The 18253-nt window shown below is 39.6% G+C and overlaps 1 protein-coding gene and 1 pseudogene across 1 annotated transcript; both read left to right on the top strand.

Moving 5' to 3' along the window:
* The first annotated feature begins 1522 nt into the window (after positions 1 to 1522).
* Positions 1523 to 2639, top strand: LOC129379594 (protein unc-13 homolog B-like). Its single transcript, XM_055060413.1, has 5 exons — positions 1523 to 1659; positions 1820 to 1967; positions 2092 to 2151; positions 2296 to 2391; positions 2476 to 2639. Exons 1-5 carry the CDS (start codon positions 1588 to 1590, stop codon positions 2637 to 2639), a joined length of 540 nt encoding a protein of 179 aa, XP_054916388.1. The 5' UTR covers positions 1523 to 1587.
* Positions 2640 to 3258: 619 nt separating this feature from the next.
* On the top strand, positions 3259 to 3613 carry LOC129379593 (protein unc-13 homolog B-like; annotated as a pseudogene).
* Positions 3614 to 18253: the final 14640 nt, after the last annotated feature.

Genomic DNA, 18253 nt, shown 5'->3' with positions numbered 1-18253 from the left:
TGCCGAACAAGATGGATGAGCTGTCTGCACTGAACAACCAAAAATCAATACCATATCACTGGTCAATCTATCGACCAAAATTGCTATAATTTCCTTTTGTGTTGTATTTATATTCTTTGTTTTGTTTTAATTTGTATTTTGTGTATGCTTACTGTGTGCCACATTTTTGCCTGTGAGCTGCTGGTAACTATAATTTCCTGAGGGAGTCTTCCCAAGGGATCAATAAAGTCAAGTCTAAGTCTAAGTCTAAGTCTAAGGTCCTGCTGCAGAACTGGAGCCACACAGTTCCTCCACAGCACAACAGAGGAGGTTCTGGAGGAGACCAGGGTCCACATCTGGACTCAGAGTTCTCCTGGGCTTCAGCAGAGCTGCTGGCTTTGGTTCTGATCCGCCTCTGTTCTGGTGTCTGATCTCCAGAGAGGATCTGAACCGACCCATCAGAACTCAGTGGAGGTGGTGGAGGATGAGGATGGGGCGCGGCGAGGAGGTGGAGGAAGAGCGCCGTGATCCATCTCTCTGCTGTGGAGACCTGAGGGAATCTGACAGAGAAACAGCAGCCTTGAAATTACAACACTATTATTTAATAGTGTTGTTGTAACACTATTGCTGTTATTACATTATCAATGACAATAACGTTTCTCCAACATTGATTATTTCACCTAAATCAAGATATTTTTGCAATGTTATAAGGGAAATAATAACCAGACTAAAATCTCATTTTATATCAATAATTTTGGGCAAAATAAATGTAATGAACTTATTTTGTGCAGGACGGATTATTTCACTTATAACAAATCATTTTCCCTTAAATTAAATAATCTGCCAACTACTTTTTTTTTATCAATATTAAGGAATTATCGACTTAAAACAAGCTTCTTCTTCTGATAAGTTACTATTAATTTATTTTTGTCTTATTTAAAATGTGCTGAGATATTTTAAAATTCTAATTCAAACATACTTTATTGATCCCAAAAGAAAAGTTAAATGTAATTCACATTCGTCAAATTTGCACTAGAAACAAGAGCAAAAATACTTGGTAAGAGTTTATGGTTTTGCAGTGTAATTTGCATTCTCTTTTATACATTATTATAAAAATTTGCTCAAAATTTGAATCACAGCTGGATGGAAACATGGCTGCCATTTTGAAATGGATCAACTCGTAATTGTGTCAGATGATGAGATGTAAACATTTTGACAGACGTGACCAAACACAAAAATATTTTTATCCATTATGTTTTAAAATGATGACTGTGGCATATTCAGTTTAATTATTAGTCAACAAACTGAACATCATCCAATCACATACAGAGTAGATAAATAACTCACTTTACGTCTGAACATGAGTTGTATTGATGCTTTTTTCCCATTTCCATCACACTTTATAATATGATACTTAAAATTGAAACAAGGCTTCTGAAAACTAAAAGAATCATTCATTTTTCTGTTTTCCTGAAGGGAGCACAGATCCTTTCTGCTGCTAAAGAACTGGGACACCTTTCCAAACTGAAGGTATCAGGTTGCCTTTGAGTTTGCTTTCTCCTGTGAATTGGTCTAGTCAAAGTCTTGGTTTGGGTTGTTTAGGATCACATGGCAGGAGACGCTAAAAGCCTGACGCCCAGGCAGTGTGCCGTCATGGATGTGGCTCTGGATACCATCAAGGTGAGAGCGAAACGTTGACCTCTGGTCAAACAGAAAAGTACAATTCATTCACATTTTAAGAGTCTTTTAGTTGATTAACTAAAAGTCTGATTAACTCCACTTTAAGTTTAATCATTCAGGTTGTAGAACGCTGATTCCTCTCGTTTTGTTTCCTACGCAGCAATACTTTCATGCGGGCGGGAACGGCTTGAAGAAGACTTTCCTGGAGAAGAGCGCTGAGCTTTCGTCGCTCCGCCACGCTCTGTCGCTCTACACCCAGACCACCGACACGCTCATCAAAACCTTCGTGACCACGCAGCATTCACAGGGTAGATCCAAAACGCCTCCAAGGAGATTAAATACGGGAGAGTTTCAGATTCCCGCTGCTTTTATCTCCTGGATTTGGTTGTTTAAGTTGCTGTCTGTTTTTATCTCCTGCTGCCTCTGTGCCAGTGCACAATGGGAAGGGTATTAGGTTAACCCCTAATGAGAAAATCCAGCCAGCAGGGGTAGGTCTCCATGAAATCATCATCAGCCCAACTTCCCTTCATCGTTTTCTCTCTTCTGTTTTGTGAAACCTGCGTTTCCGTCGCATGACTCTATAAAACGTGGTTTTCTTTGCCTGCATTGGACCAAATGTTGTTTGTGTTAAACCAGGCTCAGGTGTGGACAAACCCATCGGAGAGGTTTCCCTGCAGATTGAGCTGTACACTCATCCCAAGAGCGAGAGCGGAAAGTTACTCTCAAAGGTCCGTTTGGGCTCATTTTGAAGCAATAAAATCAAAGCTGGAGCATTTTAGTGTCATTTCTGTTTAAATGTTTGTGTCATTGATGCAGTGATTGCAGCCAGTGATTTGAAGTGGCAGACGTCTGGGATGTTCAGACCCTTCGTGGAAGTCACGATGATCGGGCCGCACCTCAGCGACAAGAAGCGCCGATTTCAGACCAAATCCAAGAACAACAGCTGGTCTCCCAAATACAACGAGACCTTTCACTTGTAAGTTCAAAACCAAACGTCGTGACACATTTAGGATTTGAAGCTCTTTTAATTCTGACTTCATAAACTGTTGGTCACATAAAACAAAGTCCTTGTGAAATTACTGGACAATGTCAGCTAATGCGCTAGCAGCACAGCTAATTGTTCATTTAGTGTTTCTGCTAAACATTTAGTGAACTTCCTCAAATTAACTTTTCCAAATAAAATCTGGATTTATTTAAGAAATTAATTGTGTGGCAATAGTTTTAAAAGTTATCAAAAAGCTCAAATTAGCTCTACTATTAGCACATTAGCAGTTAATGGAAGTGTCCTTCTACAGCAGATGTCAAACTTTATTCAACTGAAAGTCTGGAAAACAGCAAAAGTACATTAGTGCCTTTAGAATTTAACTTGAAAACTGATTTAGGGGAATCAAAATGTGTTGCACAACAAATTTGCTCTGCTATTAGCACATTAGCAGATTAGCAATAGTGTAATCTACCACTGCAGATGTGGACCTCAAATCAAAGTAAAATGTTTTGATTTAAATGGAAAATTAGATCATCAAAAGCTAGGTGTACGAATGTTTAAAGTTCAGAAAAAGCACAAAATCAGGAATTAGCTCTGCAATTACGCCCTAGCCCATGTGCTCCCACTCCTGTGTTCTGCTCTCGCTCTGCAGCGTTCTGGGTGTTCAGGACGGGTTCGAGTGCTACGAGGTTCAAGCCTGCGTCAAGGACTACTGCTTCGGCCGCGCCGACCGGGTGGTGGGCCTGGCCGTGGTGCAGCTGAGAGGGACATCATGGAGAGGGGCAACTGCGCCTGCTGGTGCCCCCTGGGCAGCGCATCTCCATGGACGACACGGGCCTGACCGCCATGCGGATCCTCTCCCAGCGCTCCAACGACGACGTCGCCAAGGAGTTCGTCCGGCTCAAGTCCGAGACCCGATCAGCAGAGGAGGAAGATGAGGCTCTGCTTGATGCAGTGGCACTGCTTTGACCTCTGACCTGTCTTGGGCTGCTGTGTAAAACCTCACCAGCTTCCAGTGTTCTTCAACTTCATTTTTTTAAGTCTCGTCCGCCTCTACTGAGGAGACAGAAACCCATCCAGAACCTGTCAAAGGGCCGAATAAGAACCCACCCGCCCCGAGTGTTTTGTGCAATAAATCCAACACCCCTCCCAAGTGTGGCCAAGTGGTTCAAGCCTTACACTCTGCAAGCTGTGATGTGTGTTCTGTAAAAGGAAAGAAATCCCTGTTTTTAATGAACACAAGTCAAATATTTCACTTCACTTAGCAAAGAAAAACACAAATCACATTGTTTTCTAACAGTTTGAGCAGAAATGCCTTGTCATGCAGAAACGATGCTAATCCTCGTTTTCACATGAAAAATGTTTGAATTTAACTCATCGCTTCTTTCACCTCTATTGGTAGTAATTTTTATTTCTCTCTGTTTTCTGCATGTCATGACCATTTATTTATATTTTTGTATATTTATTTCCCTTTTAAAGATTTGATCTGATTTCTGCTCCATTTTTTGACATTTTTGAGATTTTTGGGGTTTTGTTACAAACTGAGTGCACGCAGACTTGAGTTGGGATAATACAAGTTTACATTTCTCTCCTTTTTGTTTTTTATCTGCTCTTCATACGAGTGGCCTTAATTATAAAAATGATGTTTTTTTTAATCTCTTACCTTGTAATCGTTATAATTTGCATCTTGTTCTCCAGACTGATGTCCTTAACATTTGTATTTTTCATTTTAGTGATTTTATGTAAGCTGTAATCTGTCATGCTGAGTATCAATCAAATGTTTTTTTATTTACCATTCTTTGTATTTTCTGTAGACAGCGATTTATTTTGACTCTTTTTGTTTCAGCAGCTTTTTAATGGATGAAATTAAACTACAGATCAGCCTCTTACCTTCCCTCAGTAATTCAATGTTTCTGTTGATGGGAGCAAATATTTCCTTGTGCCAAGTTAAGATTTCACTTTAGGTTTTTTTAATTATTGCACATTTTTGTAACTTTTGACCATAAAATCACTGCATTTATCTGGAGTTTTCATTGGACTGTCACGTCTCTTTAAATCTGTCTCACTGTGTATGATTTCCACTCAATATTTTGTATAAAGTATTTAAGACTTGGATGGAAATGTCTTTATTTCTTACACTACAGACTAAAAGAGTAATTTTCACAGTGAAATCAGTGTATTTATACTGGGCAAATTTATAATAGATCTTATGCACTTTGTGAGGAAAAAGGCACCAATTCAACTGGAAGTCTCTTCTAACCCACCTGCATCATCCAACCGTTGCTTCCTGTTCATCACCATTGATTAATCAACACTGGTCCAAGACGCGTCACGCCAATCACTGTCCAAGTCCCAGCTGATAAATAGCACCGTCCATGGCGTCTTCCTTCCAGCAGAGCTCAACCCTCCTCCACCCCTTCACCTCCACTCGCTCGGCTCTCCGGCTGCATCCTTTCTTCACCTCCATCACCAATGTCTGGTCTCGGGGATGACGTTCCTTTCAGCATATGGAATGCTCATCCAAGCTCATCGCAAAGATTGTGATGATCGATGTCCTCAGCCGGGGCCCAAGCCAAAGACTTAAATTTTGTATGTCAAAACTTTTCTAATGGTTTCCATTTTCTCCGTCTAAGTCTCTCCAGATTGAATCAATGTTCAGATGAAATCAACTCAGATTTTTCATTGTGAACTAACCAAAAAGTTCATCTGAATATGTGAAGTGCAAATTCTAGTCCAAGTTCAGGGAGCAAAAACAATCTTTAATACATCTGCAAAATACAGGGAAAAAATATACTCTGCATTAGGCGAAAATCTAAATCTGCTCTAACGAACTCAGAGTTACATAGTTGCTTTATTCACCTCTCAGCTAACAGAGGAGAAGATTAAGTTCCCAGACGACCCGCCTGGGAAACTTCAGCAGACGCATCTTGTTCAGTTAGTTTGTACACCCTCTGCAGCTGCACCGAAAAACATCTTGACTATGATACAATTACATTTATGTGATACATAAAAGAAGACTGTATGATGCAAATAAAACATTTTCTTTAAAGCAAATCTACTTCACATATGTTAGAATATCAATCATTGTTCCAGAAATGGTGAATTTCATATGTGCATCCTTTATTTCACCAGTTTTTCTTTCCACTCCACTTTTTATTAAAATGTAATACTGTCTTCTGGGAAAAGCCATCTTGTTTAAGAATGAATTTTTGTGGCAGATATTCACCATGATTGATTATTCCATAATGTGGCAATAGTTACCTTTTTTATTGGTTTTGTGTAACCATGCAATTTATTATCTTACAGAATAAAATTTGTTCAATTAGCTAACTGAAAAGTGAGTTTAAAACTTCTTTTAGTGTTGTAGTTCAGTCTCCATCCAGCAGAGCGTCCCACTGGTCATTCTGAGGAGCCATTGATACGAGTTTACAGTGGTATCTCTGAAGAGGAATGAGGTCAAAACTATCAATATGGTCCAGTTTTACTCCATTTGTGGATTGTTTGTCAAATTGAGAACATAAATTTACTGGATTGAACTGGAGATTGATAAAACAAGGAGTGGAGTTTTCTCATTTGCATTTTTGTGCCATAAAAGGATTGGAAATTAAACGTGCAAAGAGTTTGACTGGAAAGTAAAAACCAGATTTAATAGAACACACTGTGTCAAATAAAGTGTTACTCCTTTCAAAACGTTCATTTCCAGGATTCCAACCACAGATGGATGTTGGAGGAATGTGTTGAATGGTCGGTCATCACACACGTCTTCTGGTTCTGACCACAAATAAAGACTTTCTGGGAGGAAATGAAACAGGAGACTGAGGACATTCTGAGGACAGATCTCCCCATGGAGCCTCTTCTGTTTCTGCTGAACATAAACACCAAGGATTTACTCACTAAACATCAATGTTACATATTGTTGCACCTTCTGCTGCTGGTAGCAAGAAAGACAATTAGACTAAACTGGATTAAACCTAGTTCACCAACTGTTGCTGAATGGAGGAAAAACTGAAACATGACAACATGATGGAGCGTCTGACTGAACAACTAGACATGAAAAAGATCATTAAATATGTAGTTTGGAAAATAAATACTGAATTTGAAAATTAAATGTTTAGTTTGTAAAATAAATATTTATTATGAAGCCAAATGTTTAGCGAAAGTTTGATTTCCAAAAATTTTGTTTTCAATCAAAGTAAATATTTAGTTTATAATGAACGCTTGGATGACATGATGAAAATATTTTTTTGAAAAATGCATTTTCACAACTTTTTCTTTATGACATGATGAATAAACTAAAATAGTCTTAGTATTTTCTGTTTCTATCAATCATCACTACAGTAATGATCAAAAGTAAGTACACCCTCATTTTATCAGAACTTCTCTTCTTCCTCATGAAGATTTTATCAACCTGCCTCTGATTTCACCTCAGAGCTTCTACTTCCTGGTTCTGTTGCTCTGGAGGAAAAAACTACAAGTCAGGTGAGCTGTGACGTCATCAGTTATGCAACATCATTCATATTTACTTTCAGTTTGAATTCACCTGTTCAGGTGCGGCTCCAGTCCGTTTTTAGAGTCTCAGTTTGTTGTTTAAATTTTCTTCTTTAACTCTTTGGATCGTTTGAACAAACTGTAAGTTTAATTTATTTCTTGAACTGTTTCATCACTTTAACTTTTTCCTGATTGTTTCTAATCTCTGATGTTAGTAGAAAAGTTTCACTTCTGATTTCAGCTGAAACTTTAATATCTGCTGTTTGAAGGCTAATCTACAGGATTATTAGATTATTGATCAACTGGAATCAATCAACATGATGAACAGCTGATGTTTCACTGTTTTCTTCTCCGAACTGATTCATGTTTTTGTTTCCTGGTACTGAACTCTGGTCTCCACCATTAATGTCAACAACAGTTTCCTGTTGCTTCCTTTCAAAATAAAATATTATTAAAATATTATTATTGATTCAGTCAAATTATTAAATAGTTAACATTTAATGCAGCTCATAATCCACTTGTAGAGATTAATAATTAACTAACTAAAATACTTCTTGTTGTTCAGGTTGAATTAGTGAATGTAAATGTTGCTCCATGTCTCCATCTAGTGGACTGATAGTAGAAGTGCAGCAGCTGATGGCAGCTTCCTCTGCCTCTCTGCTGTCTGACTGCATTCACCTGACACTGATATGAAGCAGAGAAGAAGAGCCAATCAGAGGAGGAGCAGCTGATCTTTTTCCAGCACTAATGATGTAAAGGATGATCAGAGTTGATGTGCAGATGAATGATGTGTGTTTCCTCTGCAGGTGAAGCTAGAAAGTGTGTGTGAGCTGATGTGGATTCAGCAGCATGGATCAGTGTGAGGACAGAGAGGAGGGAGTCCCTCCCTCTAAAACCACTCTGTGTGGGGAAGATGAGAGCCAGAGCAAAGGTCAGAGGTGAGGTCACCATCTCTAACTGTCCACAGCCCTTTTCACACAGCGTTCACTATATCAGGCCAGAACAGACGTGGTGATGAAGCTGCTGCTGCTCCTCTTTGCTGATTAAATTTTAATCATCATGTTTCTGTCAGGATCCATCAGAGACTCAAACCAGAACCAGAACCCAGCTGTGTGTCCTTTAAGAGCGACTGGTCAAAGAATGAGTTGATTTTCTTTAAATCTCCTGGATCTCCACCATCAGAGAGGTGAGATGTTTCTAACTGCTGTAACTGTGGAAACTGAACCAGTATGAATATCCCAGTTTTATTTATTCTGCTGACAGTGTGGAGTGTTTAAGTGCAATATCAACTTTTTTACATAATCTGGTGATTCTAGTGTTACTGTAATCCATTTTCCTCTTTTTTACTCCTTTGTATTGTGCTGATGTAATGCTCTGTTTATTGCTTCAAGTATTTTTAGTGTGAAACTCCTGGTGATTTCCTCTGTGAAAACTGCTGGATGAATATTTCCTGACTTCCTAATTGTTCCTGGTTCCTCCACAGAGTGGACCAGCAGAGCTCAGAGGTTCCAAGTGGTTCATCTGTCCAGCAGCATCAAACACAGCTGGACTCCATATTTATGGTCTGTAAATATACAACCACTTTTCTGTGGGTTCTGTTCAAATTATTCTTGTATCACTAAATTCATCTCCATGCTGCAATTTGTAGTCCAAAGGACTGTCAGTCTGTTCAACATCCATCTGGTGTTTGGCTCCATGATTTAAACTCTGATGTTTCCCTGATCTATTGTTCTGTTACAGTTGCTGGAGGACAACATTGTCACTTTTGTGAAGAATGAGCTGAAGAAGATCCAGAAAGTTCTGAGTCCAGATGATCCAGAATGGTCTGAGAGTCTAAGAGATGATGATGAGGTTCTGGAAGGTGAGGATGAAGAGCAGAGGAGAAGCAGCAGAGAGGGAGTGATGAAGATCACACTGAACTTCCTAAAAAAAATGAATCAGGAGGAGCTGGCAGATCGCCTACAGTGCAGTAAGTGGATTTATACAAAGATTTAACCTGATAGATAAATCATAAATTTATTGATGTCTGAAAAGATGGAATAACATTCAATCCAGTCATCTCCATCTTTGTTTCATTATTGATTTTACTTTTGTGTTAATTTAGAACATGTTGCTACAGTTTGTCAACATCAACTTAAATCTGGTCTGAAGAAGAAGTTCCAGTCTGTGTTTGAGGGATTGCTAAAGCAGGAAGTCCAACCCTTCTGAACCAGATCTACACAGAGCTCTACATCACAGAGGGAGGGACTGGAGAGGTCAATGATGAACATGAGGTCAGACAGATTGAAACAGCATCCAGGAAACCACACAGACCAGAAACAACAATCAGACAAGAAGACATCTTTAAAGTCCCACCTGGAAGAGATCAACCAATCAGAACAGTGATGACAAAGGGAGTGGCTGGCATTGGGAAAACAGTCCTAACACAGAAGTTCACTCTGGACTGGGCTGAAGACAAAGCCCACCAGAATATCCAGTTCATATTTCCATTCACCTTCAGAGAGCTGAATGTGCTGAAAGAGAAAAAGTTCAGCTTGGTGGAACTTGTTCATCATTTCTTTAGTGAAAGCAAAGAAATCTGCAGCTTTGAACACTTCCAGGTTCTGTTCATCTTTGATGGCTTGGATGAGAGTCGACTTCCACTGGACTTCCACAACAAGATGATCCTGACTGATGCTACAGAGTCCACCTCAGTGGATGTTCTGCTGACAAACCTCATCAGGGGGAAACTGCTTCCCTCTGCTCTCTCTGGATAACCACACGACCTGCAGCAGCCAATCAGATCCCTCCTCAGTGTGTTGGCATGGTGACAGAGGTCAGAGGGTTCAATGACCCTCAGAAGGAGGAGTACTTCAGGAAGAGATTCAGAGATGAGAAACAGGCCAGCAGGATCATCTCCCACATGAAGACATCACGAAGCCTCCACATCATGTGCCACATCCCAGTCTTCTGCTGGATCACTGCTACAGTTCTGGAGGATGTGTTGGAGACCAGAGAGGGAGGAGAGCTGCCCAGAACCCTGACTGAGATGTACATCCACTTCCTGGTGGTTCAGACCAAAGTGAAGAAGGTCAAGTATGATGGAGGAGCTGAAACAGATCCACACTGGAGTCCAGAGAGCAGGAAGATGATTAAGTCTGGGAAAACTGGCTTTTGATCAGCTGCAGAAAGGAAACCTGATCTTCTATGAATCAGACCTGACAGAGTGTGGCATCGATATCAGAGCAGCCTCAGTGTACTCAGGAGTGTTCACACAGATCTTTAAAGAGGAGAGAGGTCTGTACCAGGACAAGGTGTTCTGCTTCGTCCATCTGAGTGTTCAGGAGTTTCTGGCTGCTCTTCATGTTCATCGGACCTTCATCAACTCTGGTGTCAACCTGATGGAAGAAAAACAAACGTCTAAGAAGTTTTTATTATTTAATAAACTAATCTAACGTCTCTCCACCAGAGAGCTGTTGACCAGGCCTTACAGAGTCCAAATGGACACCTGGACTTGTTCCTCCGTTTCCTCCTGGGACTTTCACTGCAGACCAATCAAAGACTCCTTCAAGGTCTGCTGACAAAGACAGGAAGTAGCTCACAGACCAATCAGGAAACAGTTGAGTACATAAAGGAGAAGATCAGTGAGAATGTGTCTGCAGAGAAAAGCATCAATCTGTTCCACTGTCTGAATGAACTGAATGATCGTTCTCTAGTGGAGGAGATCCAACAGTCTCTGAGTTCAGGAAGTCTCTCCACAGATAAACTGTCTCCTGCTCAGTGGTCAGCTCTGGGTTTCATCTTAGTGTCATCAGGAAAAGATCTGATGTGTTTGACCTGAAGAAATACTCTGCTTCAGAGGAGGTTCTTCTGAGGCTGCTGCCAGTGGTTAAAGCCTCCAACAAAACTCTGTAAGGACACAGATTGTTAATACAGTTATCTTTGATAGAAATATACTAATGATGAGGTAAATATATATGTTAATTTTTCAGCTTATTTATTGTTGCATTGTCTCCTCAAAGTTTCTCAATGGGGGTGATGTGTGAAGGAGACACAGACTCCCTTCAGCAGCTGACATAGTGATACATATTAAAGCAGCAAAACTCGTCCTCTTTATGTTAAAATTTAAATTGTATTAATTTTGTTAATTGTGGAATTTTATCATTCTCTTTCCAGACTTCTTGTTTCCTGTAGTTATAAACTTTAAGGATGGAGGACTAACTATAAAATGAACCATTTCGCAACAAAAGGCATCATAAACATGTGTAAAATAAGATTGATCCTTCTCTGTCCAAGAAAAACCTTGAAAAATATAATTTTTGTAGAATTGTATTAATAACATATTTTCCTCCCTGTCTCCTCAGACTGAGTGGCTGTAACCTCTCAGAGAGAAGCTGTGAAGCTGTGTCCTCAGTTCTCAGCTCCCAGTCCTCCAGTCTCAGAGAACTGGACCTGAGTAACAACAACCTGCAGGATTCAGGAGTGAAGCTTCTCTCTGCTGGACTGGAGAGTCCAAACTGCAACCTGGAAACTCTCAGGTAAAATGTTCTCAATCCTGGTGAAACCAGATTTCTGTCCATTATATTCTATCAGTTATGATGCAAATGTTTTTTCAATAATAGAAGCAAATGATAATAGATGTCTTACTGTTAGATGGGTATTTCCCCCTATATTGGTTTTCTCAATGTTTTTTTTCCAAACATGAGTTTAAATTGGAGCAGTTTCTTTACACAATCCTTTTATAGAACAATTTGATTCTTGTTCAAATAGTTTTTATCAGTTGCTGCTCAGTTTTCCATCTCTGTATCCAACAGTTAAACATGTAAAGAGGAAACTGTAGATTTGCTCTGCTTTGATTCAAGCTGCTGTTTTCCCTCAAACCAGCTCTGATGCTGATCCTCAAACTGAGCCTGATGCTGATCTTCAGCCCAGCCTTGATTCTCAGGCTTCATTGGACTCTTTCTGTTAAAACTGACAGGGATTCATTTAGTTCATAGAGGAATTTAATATTTCTCTTGCCAGCCTCCTTGTTGCCTTTAGTTCAGTCCTTCATGGCTGGAGACCCAAATATAGACTGAACCAGTTCACAACAAAAGGCAACATGATTATATATAAAACAGTTCATTAAATCAGTAAAGAGGAACATTGTTAACTGGAAAAAAGACATTTTAATAAATTATTTAATAGTATATTTTCCTCCCTGTCTCCTCAGACTGAGTGACTGTAACCTCTCAGAGAGAAGCTGTGAAGCTGTGTCCTCAGTTCTCTGCTCCCAGTCCTCCAGTCTCAGAGAACTGGACCTGAGTAACAACAACCTGCAGGATTCAGGAGTGAAGCTTCTCTCTGCTGGACTGAAGAGTCCAAACTGCAACCTGGAAACTCTCAGGTAACTCTGGGCCATCCGTCCATCCGTCCGTCCATCCGTCCATCCGTCCATCCGTCCATCCATCCATCCATCCATCCATCCATCCATCCATCCATCCATCCATCCATCCATCCGTTCAGACCTTGGTTTCTACCTCCATGTTCTCATTTTCTCATCATGTGATGAATTGTGTGTCTGCAGCTTATCAGGCTGTTTGGTCTCAGAGGAAGGCTGTGCTTCTCTGGCCTCAGCTCTGACCTCCAACCCCTCCCATCTGAAAGAGTTGGACCTGAGCTACAATCATCCAGGAGACTCAGGAGTGAAGCTGCTGTCGGCTGGACTGAAGGATCCACACTGGAGACTGGAAGCTCTCAGGTATGGAGGAACCTGCTGCAGGAGCAGAGAAGGTCTGATAGAGGAGGAAGAGGGAGAAATGTCTTTAGTCAGTCTGCTGGAAAACATTTAGTTTGAAGCTGAATAGTTAACTTGTTGCTCAAAGGAACAGTTTTTGTCAGTCACTGCTCAGTTTTCCATCTCTGAATCCAACCAGTTAAAAATGGAAAGATATAATCTGAGATTCTCTCTGCTTTTGTTGAAGCTGGTGTTTTCCCTCAAACCAGCTCTGATGCTGATATTCAGACTAGATTTTCAATGGACTCTTTCTGTTAAAACTGACACTGGATTAATGTAGTAATATTTCTCTTGCCAGCCTCCTTATTGCTGTAGTCAGTTCTTCAAGGTCAGAGTCCCAACTATAGAATAAAGTTTTGAAAAATATGACCTATTCTTCAATAAGTCCAAGAATATTGTTGACTGGAAAGTAACACAAACATTTGATGATTCCTTAAACATTGTCTGCTTGAAAACATTTAGTTTGAAGCTGGTATACAGTCATATCATTTATAAATGAATGGATAACATTTTGAACCCCATTTTATCTCTTATTACAGTTTAATAACTCAAATTATCTCTGGTAATTTTGGTTGTGTAACTTTTCAAACAGCAGCTCATTTAAACTATAAGAATCTTTCACATGGTTCTGAATGAACCTGGGAAACCAACCCATCTACTGGAAGCACAATAACATGGTATTCAGAGCAGCAGGGGGCCAAATATAGCTCCATGTGGAACCAAGAGGTTGGAGAGAGAAAATCAGTTGAAACTGTTTCCTATCAGAGTTCAGTTTGTCTCTCTGTCTTCACAAACCAGGAGCATCATGGGCTGGGCGGGGCTTCCACTGATGATCTACTGAGGAAATACAGGAAGCTGATTGGCTGATTTAAAAATAAGTTAAAAATATGCAGATTAATGATATCATATAAAAGATATGATATGTAATTGTAGAGACACAGCTGGGAAACAATTTGGACTTTAAAAGAATATTTCATGGAGATCTAGACCAATCAGCCCAAATGAGGAAAGATCAGAAAATGGTCAGATGGATGTGGAAAAGTTCTCAAAAAGTGAAACAAAGATTCACAACTTTCAGGACTTAATGAAACCAAAATACACAAAAACATGAAGCAAACTGTTTGAGGCAGAGTTTAGCAGTTTTATTTGTATGGTAGTTTGTCCTCAACTAGGTGGCGCTAGAGTCAGGAGGAGCAGCCTGGAGAAAAGGCTGATCCTCCCTGATCTGTTTCCAAGCAGTCAGAGTGTAGAAGTTGAGAGCTGGAGAAGTTTCCTCCTGTTGCTGCAGCAGCAGAGATGTTCTGCTTCATGGACTAAATCAGGTTGGAAAGAGGAGAGATCTTTACTGAGCTGCAGGATAAAAGCTGCTGAAACATTTCAACTCTTTCTGGAAACTAATGAGACAGAAAAACAATGGATGTTTTTACAATCCAGACCTTTGGAACCAGTTCAGCTCAATAATTCAGTTGTATCTGTGGAAGATGAACAGATTTGATGTGAAATGATGAAATTCTTCATTTCTATCTGATGTTCCAGCAGATCAGTAGAAAATGGAGCTGCAGCTCTCAGACATTTCATGTTTTCTATCAATGAATCCACTGATTAAAGCAGGAATCTCATCTCCATGTTCTCCTCCAGAGGTTCCCAAGGTTTGTTCCTGGAAGCTGCTGCTGGTTCCTCCAATCCAGGCTCCGCCCCTTTAGAGGAAATCTGTCCATATATGGCGCTAAGAGTCACCTTGATGCTGCAAAGCTTTGTTCAGGGATGAGATGTCAGGATGTTGGTGTCAGTCTGTTCCAGGCTTTAGTTGTTCTCCTCATGAGGAGCTGAAGTCTCTGACAGGAACGTGGAGCTGAACAGGAGAAGAACTTGAAGCTTCTTCTTGGCCTCTGATTGCAACAGCAGGACAATCCAACATTTAGTCTGACTTCATCTGGAAATATTTCTTTGACCCTCAATCAGTGTGAAGGCAGGCCAGCTCCTCATCAGAGCTGAGATCTTCTCTGTCCTCCATGCTGGAAATGTAGAAGTCCAGCAGCTCCTGGTCAGTGACATCAGAGCGTGACATCATCAGTAGAGTGATGATGTCATTTCCCTCTCAGAGCAGCTTGGAAATCTGAGAGGAAAGATGCAAACAAAGACTCTCTGGACTGTTGTATCTGCTGGTTCTGGTTCCAGATGCTCCTTGGACACTTTCACAAGCCATTACTGCAGCTGCTGGATTCAGGATGCTGCTTCTTCTTCTTGGGCTCATTGTAAATGTGTGCAGCGCCACCTGGTGGTGCTGGTTGGTAGAGGAAGTGCTGAAAGGTTGGAGGTGTTTGTCAGAGGTGTGTGATGATGGAAGCCTCTCCCTGGTTTGTGAGTCTGAGCTCAGAGATCAAATCTTTGATTCTTGTTGAATCTTTGTTGAATGTGATGCAGCTTCTCCTTTTGAATGTTTGTATTTCTGGATATTACAGTGAGGCCACAGCAGGTTTTCAGCAGCAGGGCTGTTTAGTGTTTCATTCCTTCATCTGTGTGTGGGAGTGTGGATGGATCAGGTATCCAGGTGTTGATCAGAGTTTAGATTGATTGTATTTTAATGCTGATTATTAAATCAGGTGGAGCTTCCAGAAATGTTTCCTTAGTTTCCTGATGTCCTTTTAGGCTTCAGTGAGTTTCTTCAGGTTGTTACTGAGGGATTTCCTTTCTCCTCTCTGTTGGAGCTTTTCCTGTGTTTGGAGAAATGAGTTGTGCTGCAGCAGCACCAACTGTCCTTCCTACATCCACTGCAGTTTGCAATCCAGATGTTGGACTGTTCCTGTCTCAGTGGAGGACAAAAACTACACTTGGCTGCAGCATGCGGAAAGGGGCGGGGACGGACCATTGTCAGTCTCAGACCTTATATGGAAATGGGACTATTGTGTTCCGGAAATGAAGGGGGCGCTAGTGACACCATTTCCTGTATCAGCCGTGTTTCAATATTATAATAATAATAACGCATTTTATTTGACAACGCTTTTAAAAACACCCAATAACACTTTTAACATTTAAAATTAATTACATGTTAACTACAAATTAAACAGTAAGGAAATGACATACCAGGTGTTATGTCACGTGGTATGTCCCTTTTTTATTTTTAAATCTTTATTAAATCTTTGTTTTGTGATGTTAAATTATATCAGTAACAAACAATCTAAAATAAGCAATAATAAGGAATCATTATGGAGATGTATTTATCTATCCTTACACCCTAACTATCCCAAACAAAAGTCATAAAACATAAATTAACATTTTAGAGACAAATGTACACTATATTAAAAACACATTTATCAATCCATTAATTATTTTACTCTCAGGTTATCCGTGCAGTGGGTGATGAGAGCTGCTGCAGGGACCCTGGACAGATCGCCAGTCCATCACAGAAAACAGATATAAACAAATACTTGCTGGTGTTGAAATTCAAACAATAGATTTTGATGTTGTGAATGGTACTCTTAAAATAAATAAGTTAAAATCTAAAATAGAATATCCTTTGCCTTATTTAATAAGGACTAGATGGAAAAAAGGCCGATAGTCAAAATCGTTGACTAACAGTAAAACGTTCAGTCAATTTTTGCCAACTTGGTCCATCCATTCACAAAACACTTTTGTTCTGTTTATTTGGCAAATATTTTTCTTATTCACATTGTGAATATAATTTACAAACAAATTAAATTACTTTTGAACTTCTAACAAGCTCGACTGTTATCATTGTTTACCATAATGTCTTAACCAGTAAACTGATTGGTGTCCCACTATTCTGTTTAGAAATTCAAAATCAATTCTACCAATTGCAATTGATTCATAAACTGAGTCCCAAAGACCTTAAATATGCCATTGTTGCAAAACCCAAAGTGATTCATTTAAAAATTTAAATGTAGCTTCAACCTGGAAAGACTCACAGAAAGTAGGTTTTAGAAAGTTCATTTGAGAAGAAATGATCTTCGGACCCCGGCAGTAGACACTGTGCTGGTAACAGCCAGAGAGAATGATTCGCTGTTGGGTTTCTTTTCTCTATGAAAACCTTTTTGAATAAATTCACTGGATACATAAATTAAATCTGTGTAAATTGTAACCGTCTTCATCTCTGATCACGGCGCCGGTCTCATCTCCTCCGTCCTTCACAAACTCCGGCTTGATGTGCAACTGCTCCTCACCTGAGCCTCCATCACCTCCACCTGGTCTCCACCTTCACTCAGCTCACCTTTAGTCTTATGTTTGTATTATGACTTTGTAACTAAACAATGTTTCTGTATGTTCTTGCTTTATTATAAAACAACAGTTGATTCTGACTGTTAAAACACAAACAACTTAGCCATATGTCAGGTTTATAAAGAAAATCTGTAATGATTCCAGTCATTGTTTAAAAAGTATAGGAAACATTGCATTTACACATATAAAATATTGCAAGTTATTAACTTAGCATGTATTTCAAATTTTTAAAACAAGGTGATCCAATTGCTAAACAACACTGTTACAATATATTTACAACTACTTTATTGGTTCTACTCTCTCCAACAAAATGCAGCCACAATGTAACACAATTTCTGTGCAAACTAAATAATGTAAATCAACTGAGCTACAACAAAAGGAACATTCAAAAATGTACATAATATTGAAATAACACATTATGAAAACAAATGACTGAACAAGTCAAAAGGCAAATGTGCTTCAGCATAGATGATTTAAAATGACATTTCACAAAAAAACACAATGTGTGACAACTGAAATGTGTGAAAGACTATAGAAAACAACTAATACTGTCCTAGCATTCAGTACTGGCATTCAGGGCAGTGTCCAGATGTGCCATCAGAGTAGTAACGAGGGAACTCTCCTCATCTTCCATGTCCAGTGAAGCCCACACAGTCTTTATGTTGCCGGTTGCAGGAAGAACATCTTACAACCGCAAAAGGAATCCTGTTTTCTGCCTTGAATGATTCTGAAAATGTCACCCAGCTGATCAGTTTTTCATCAACAGGATGAAAAACTGATTTTATGTAGTTGAAATCTAATTTCACATGTTTTAGGTGAAAAAAGTCAAAGGTCTTTACCATCTAGCCAAGCAAAGTGAGTCTTGTTCCTGAAAACTGGGTCAGACACAATGGCTTCTAAGCACTTGCAGGTCAATGCCAAGGTGAGGGAAGATGTGCCTCCCTGTGCCAGAATCACCTCCTGGAGAACAGCTTCCAGTGCAATCAAAGGCATCTGAAAATATTAATAATAAAAAAAACATGTGCAATGCAAGACTCATACTGGAAGAATGGCTATGACATGATTATGAATGAATCTTAAAAAAGAAATGATAAAATTAAAAAAAAACATCTATATACATTGCAGATATG

Source organism: Poeciliopsis prolifica, unplaced genomic scaffold (genome assembly GCF_027474105.1).
Source record: "Poeciliopsis prolifica strain line A6 unplaced genomic scaffold, Auburn_PproV2 SCAFFOLD059, whole genome shotgun sequence".
In the NCBI taxonomy this organism is placed as follows: Eukaryota; Metazoa; Chordata; class Actinopteri; order Cyprinodontiformes; family Poeciliidae; genus Poeciliopsis; species Poeciliopsis prolifica.
This window is presented reverse-complemented; position numbering and strand designations above follow the sequence as displayed.

Coding starts and splice junctions, on each gene's coding strand:
- LOC129379594 (XM_055060413.1), top strand. CDS start 1,588: ATGGCAGGAGACGCTAAAAGCCTGACGCCCAGGCAGTGTGCCGTCATG. Junction 1,968..2,091: donor GACCACGCAGCATTCACAGG/GTAGATCCAAAA, acceptor CCTCTGTGCCAG/TGCACAATGGGAAGGGTATT. Junction 2,392..2,475: donor AAAGTTACTCTCAAAGGTCC/GTTTGGGCTCAT, acceptor TCATTGATGCAG/TGATTGCAGCCAGTGATTTG.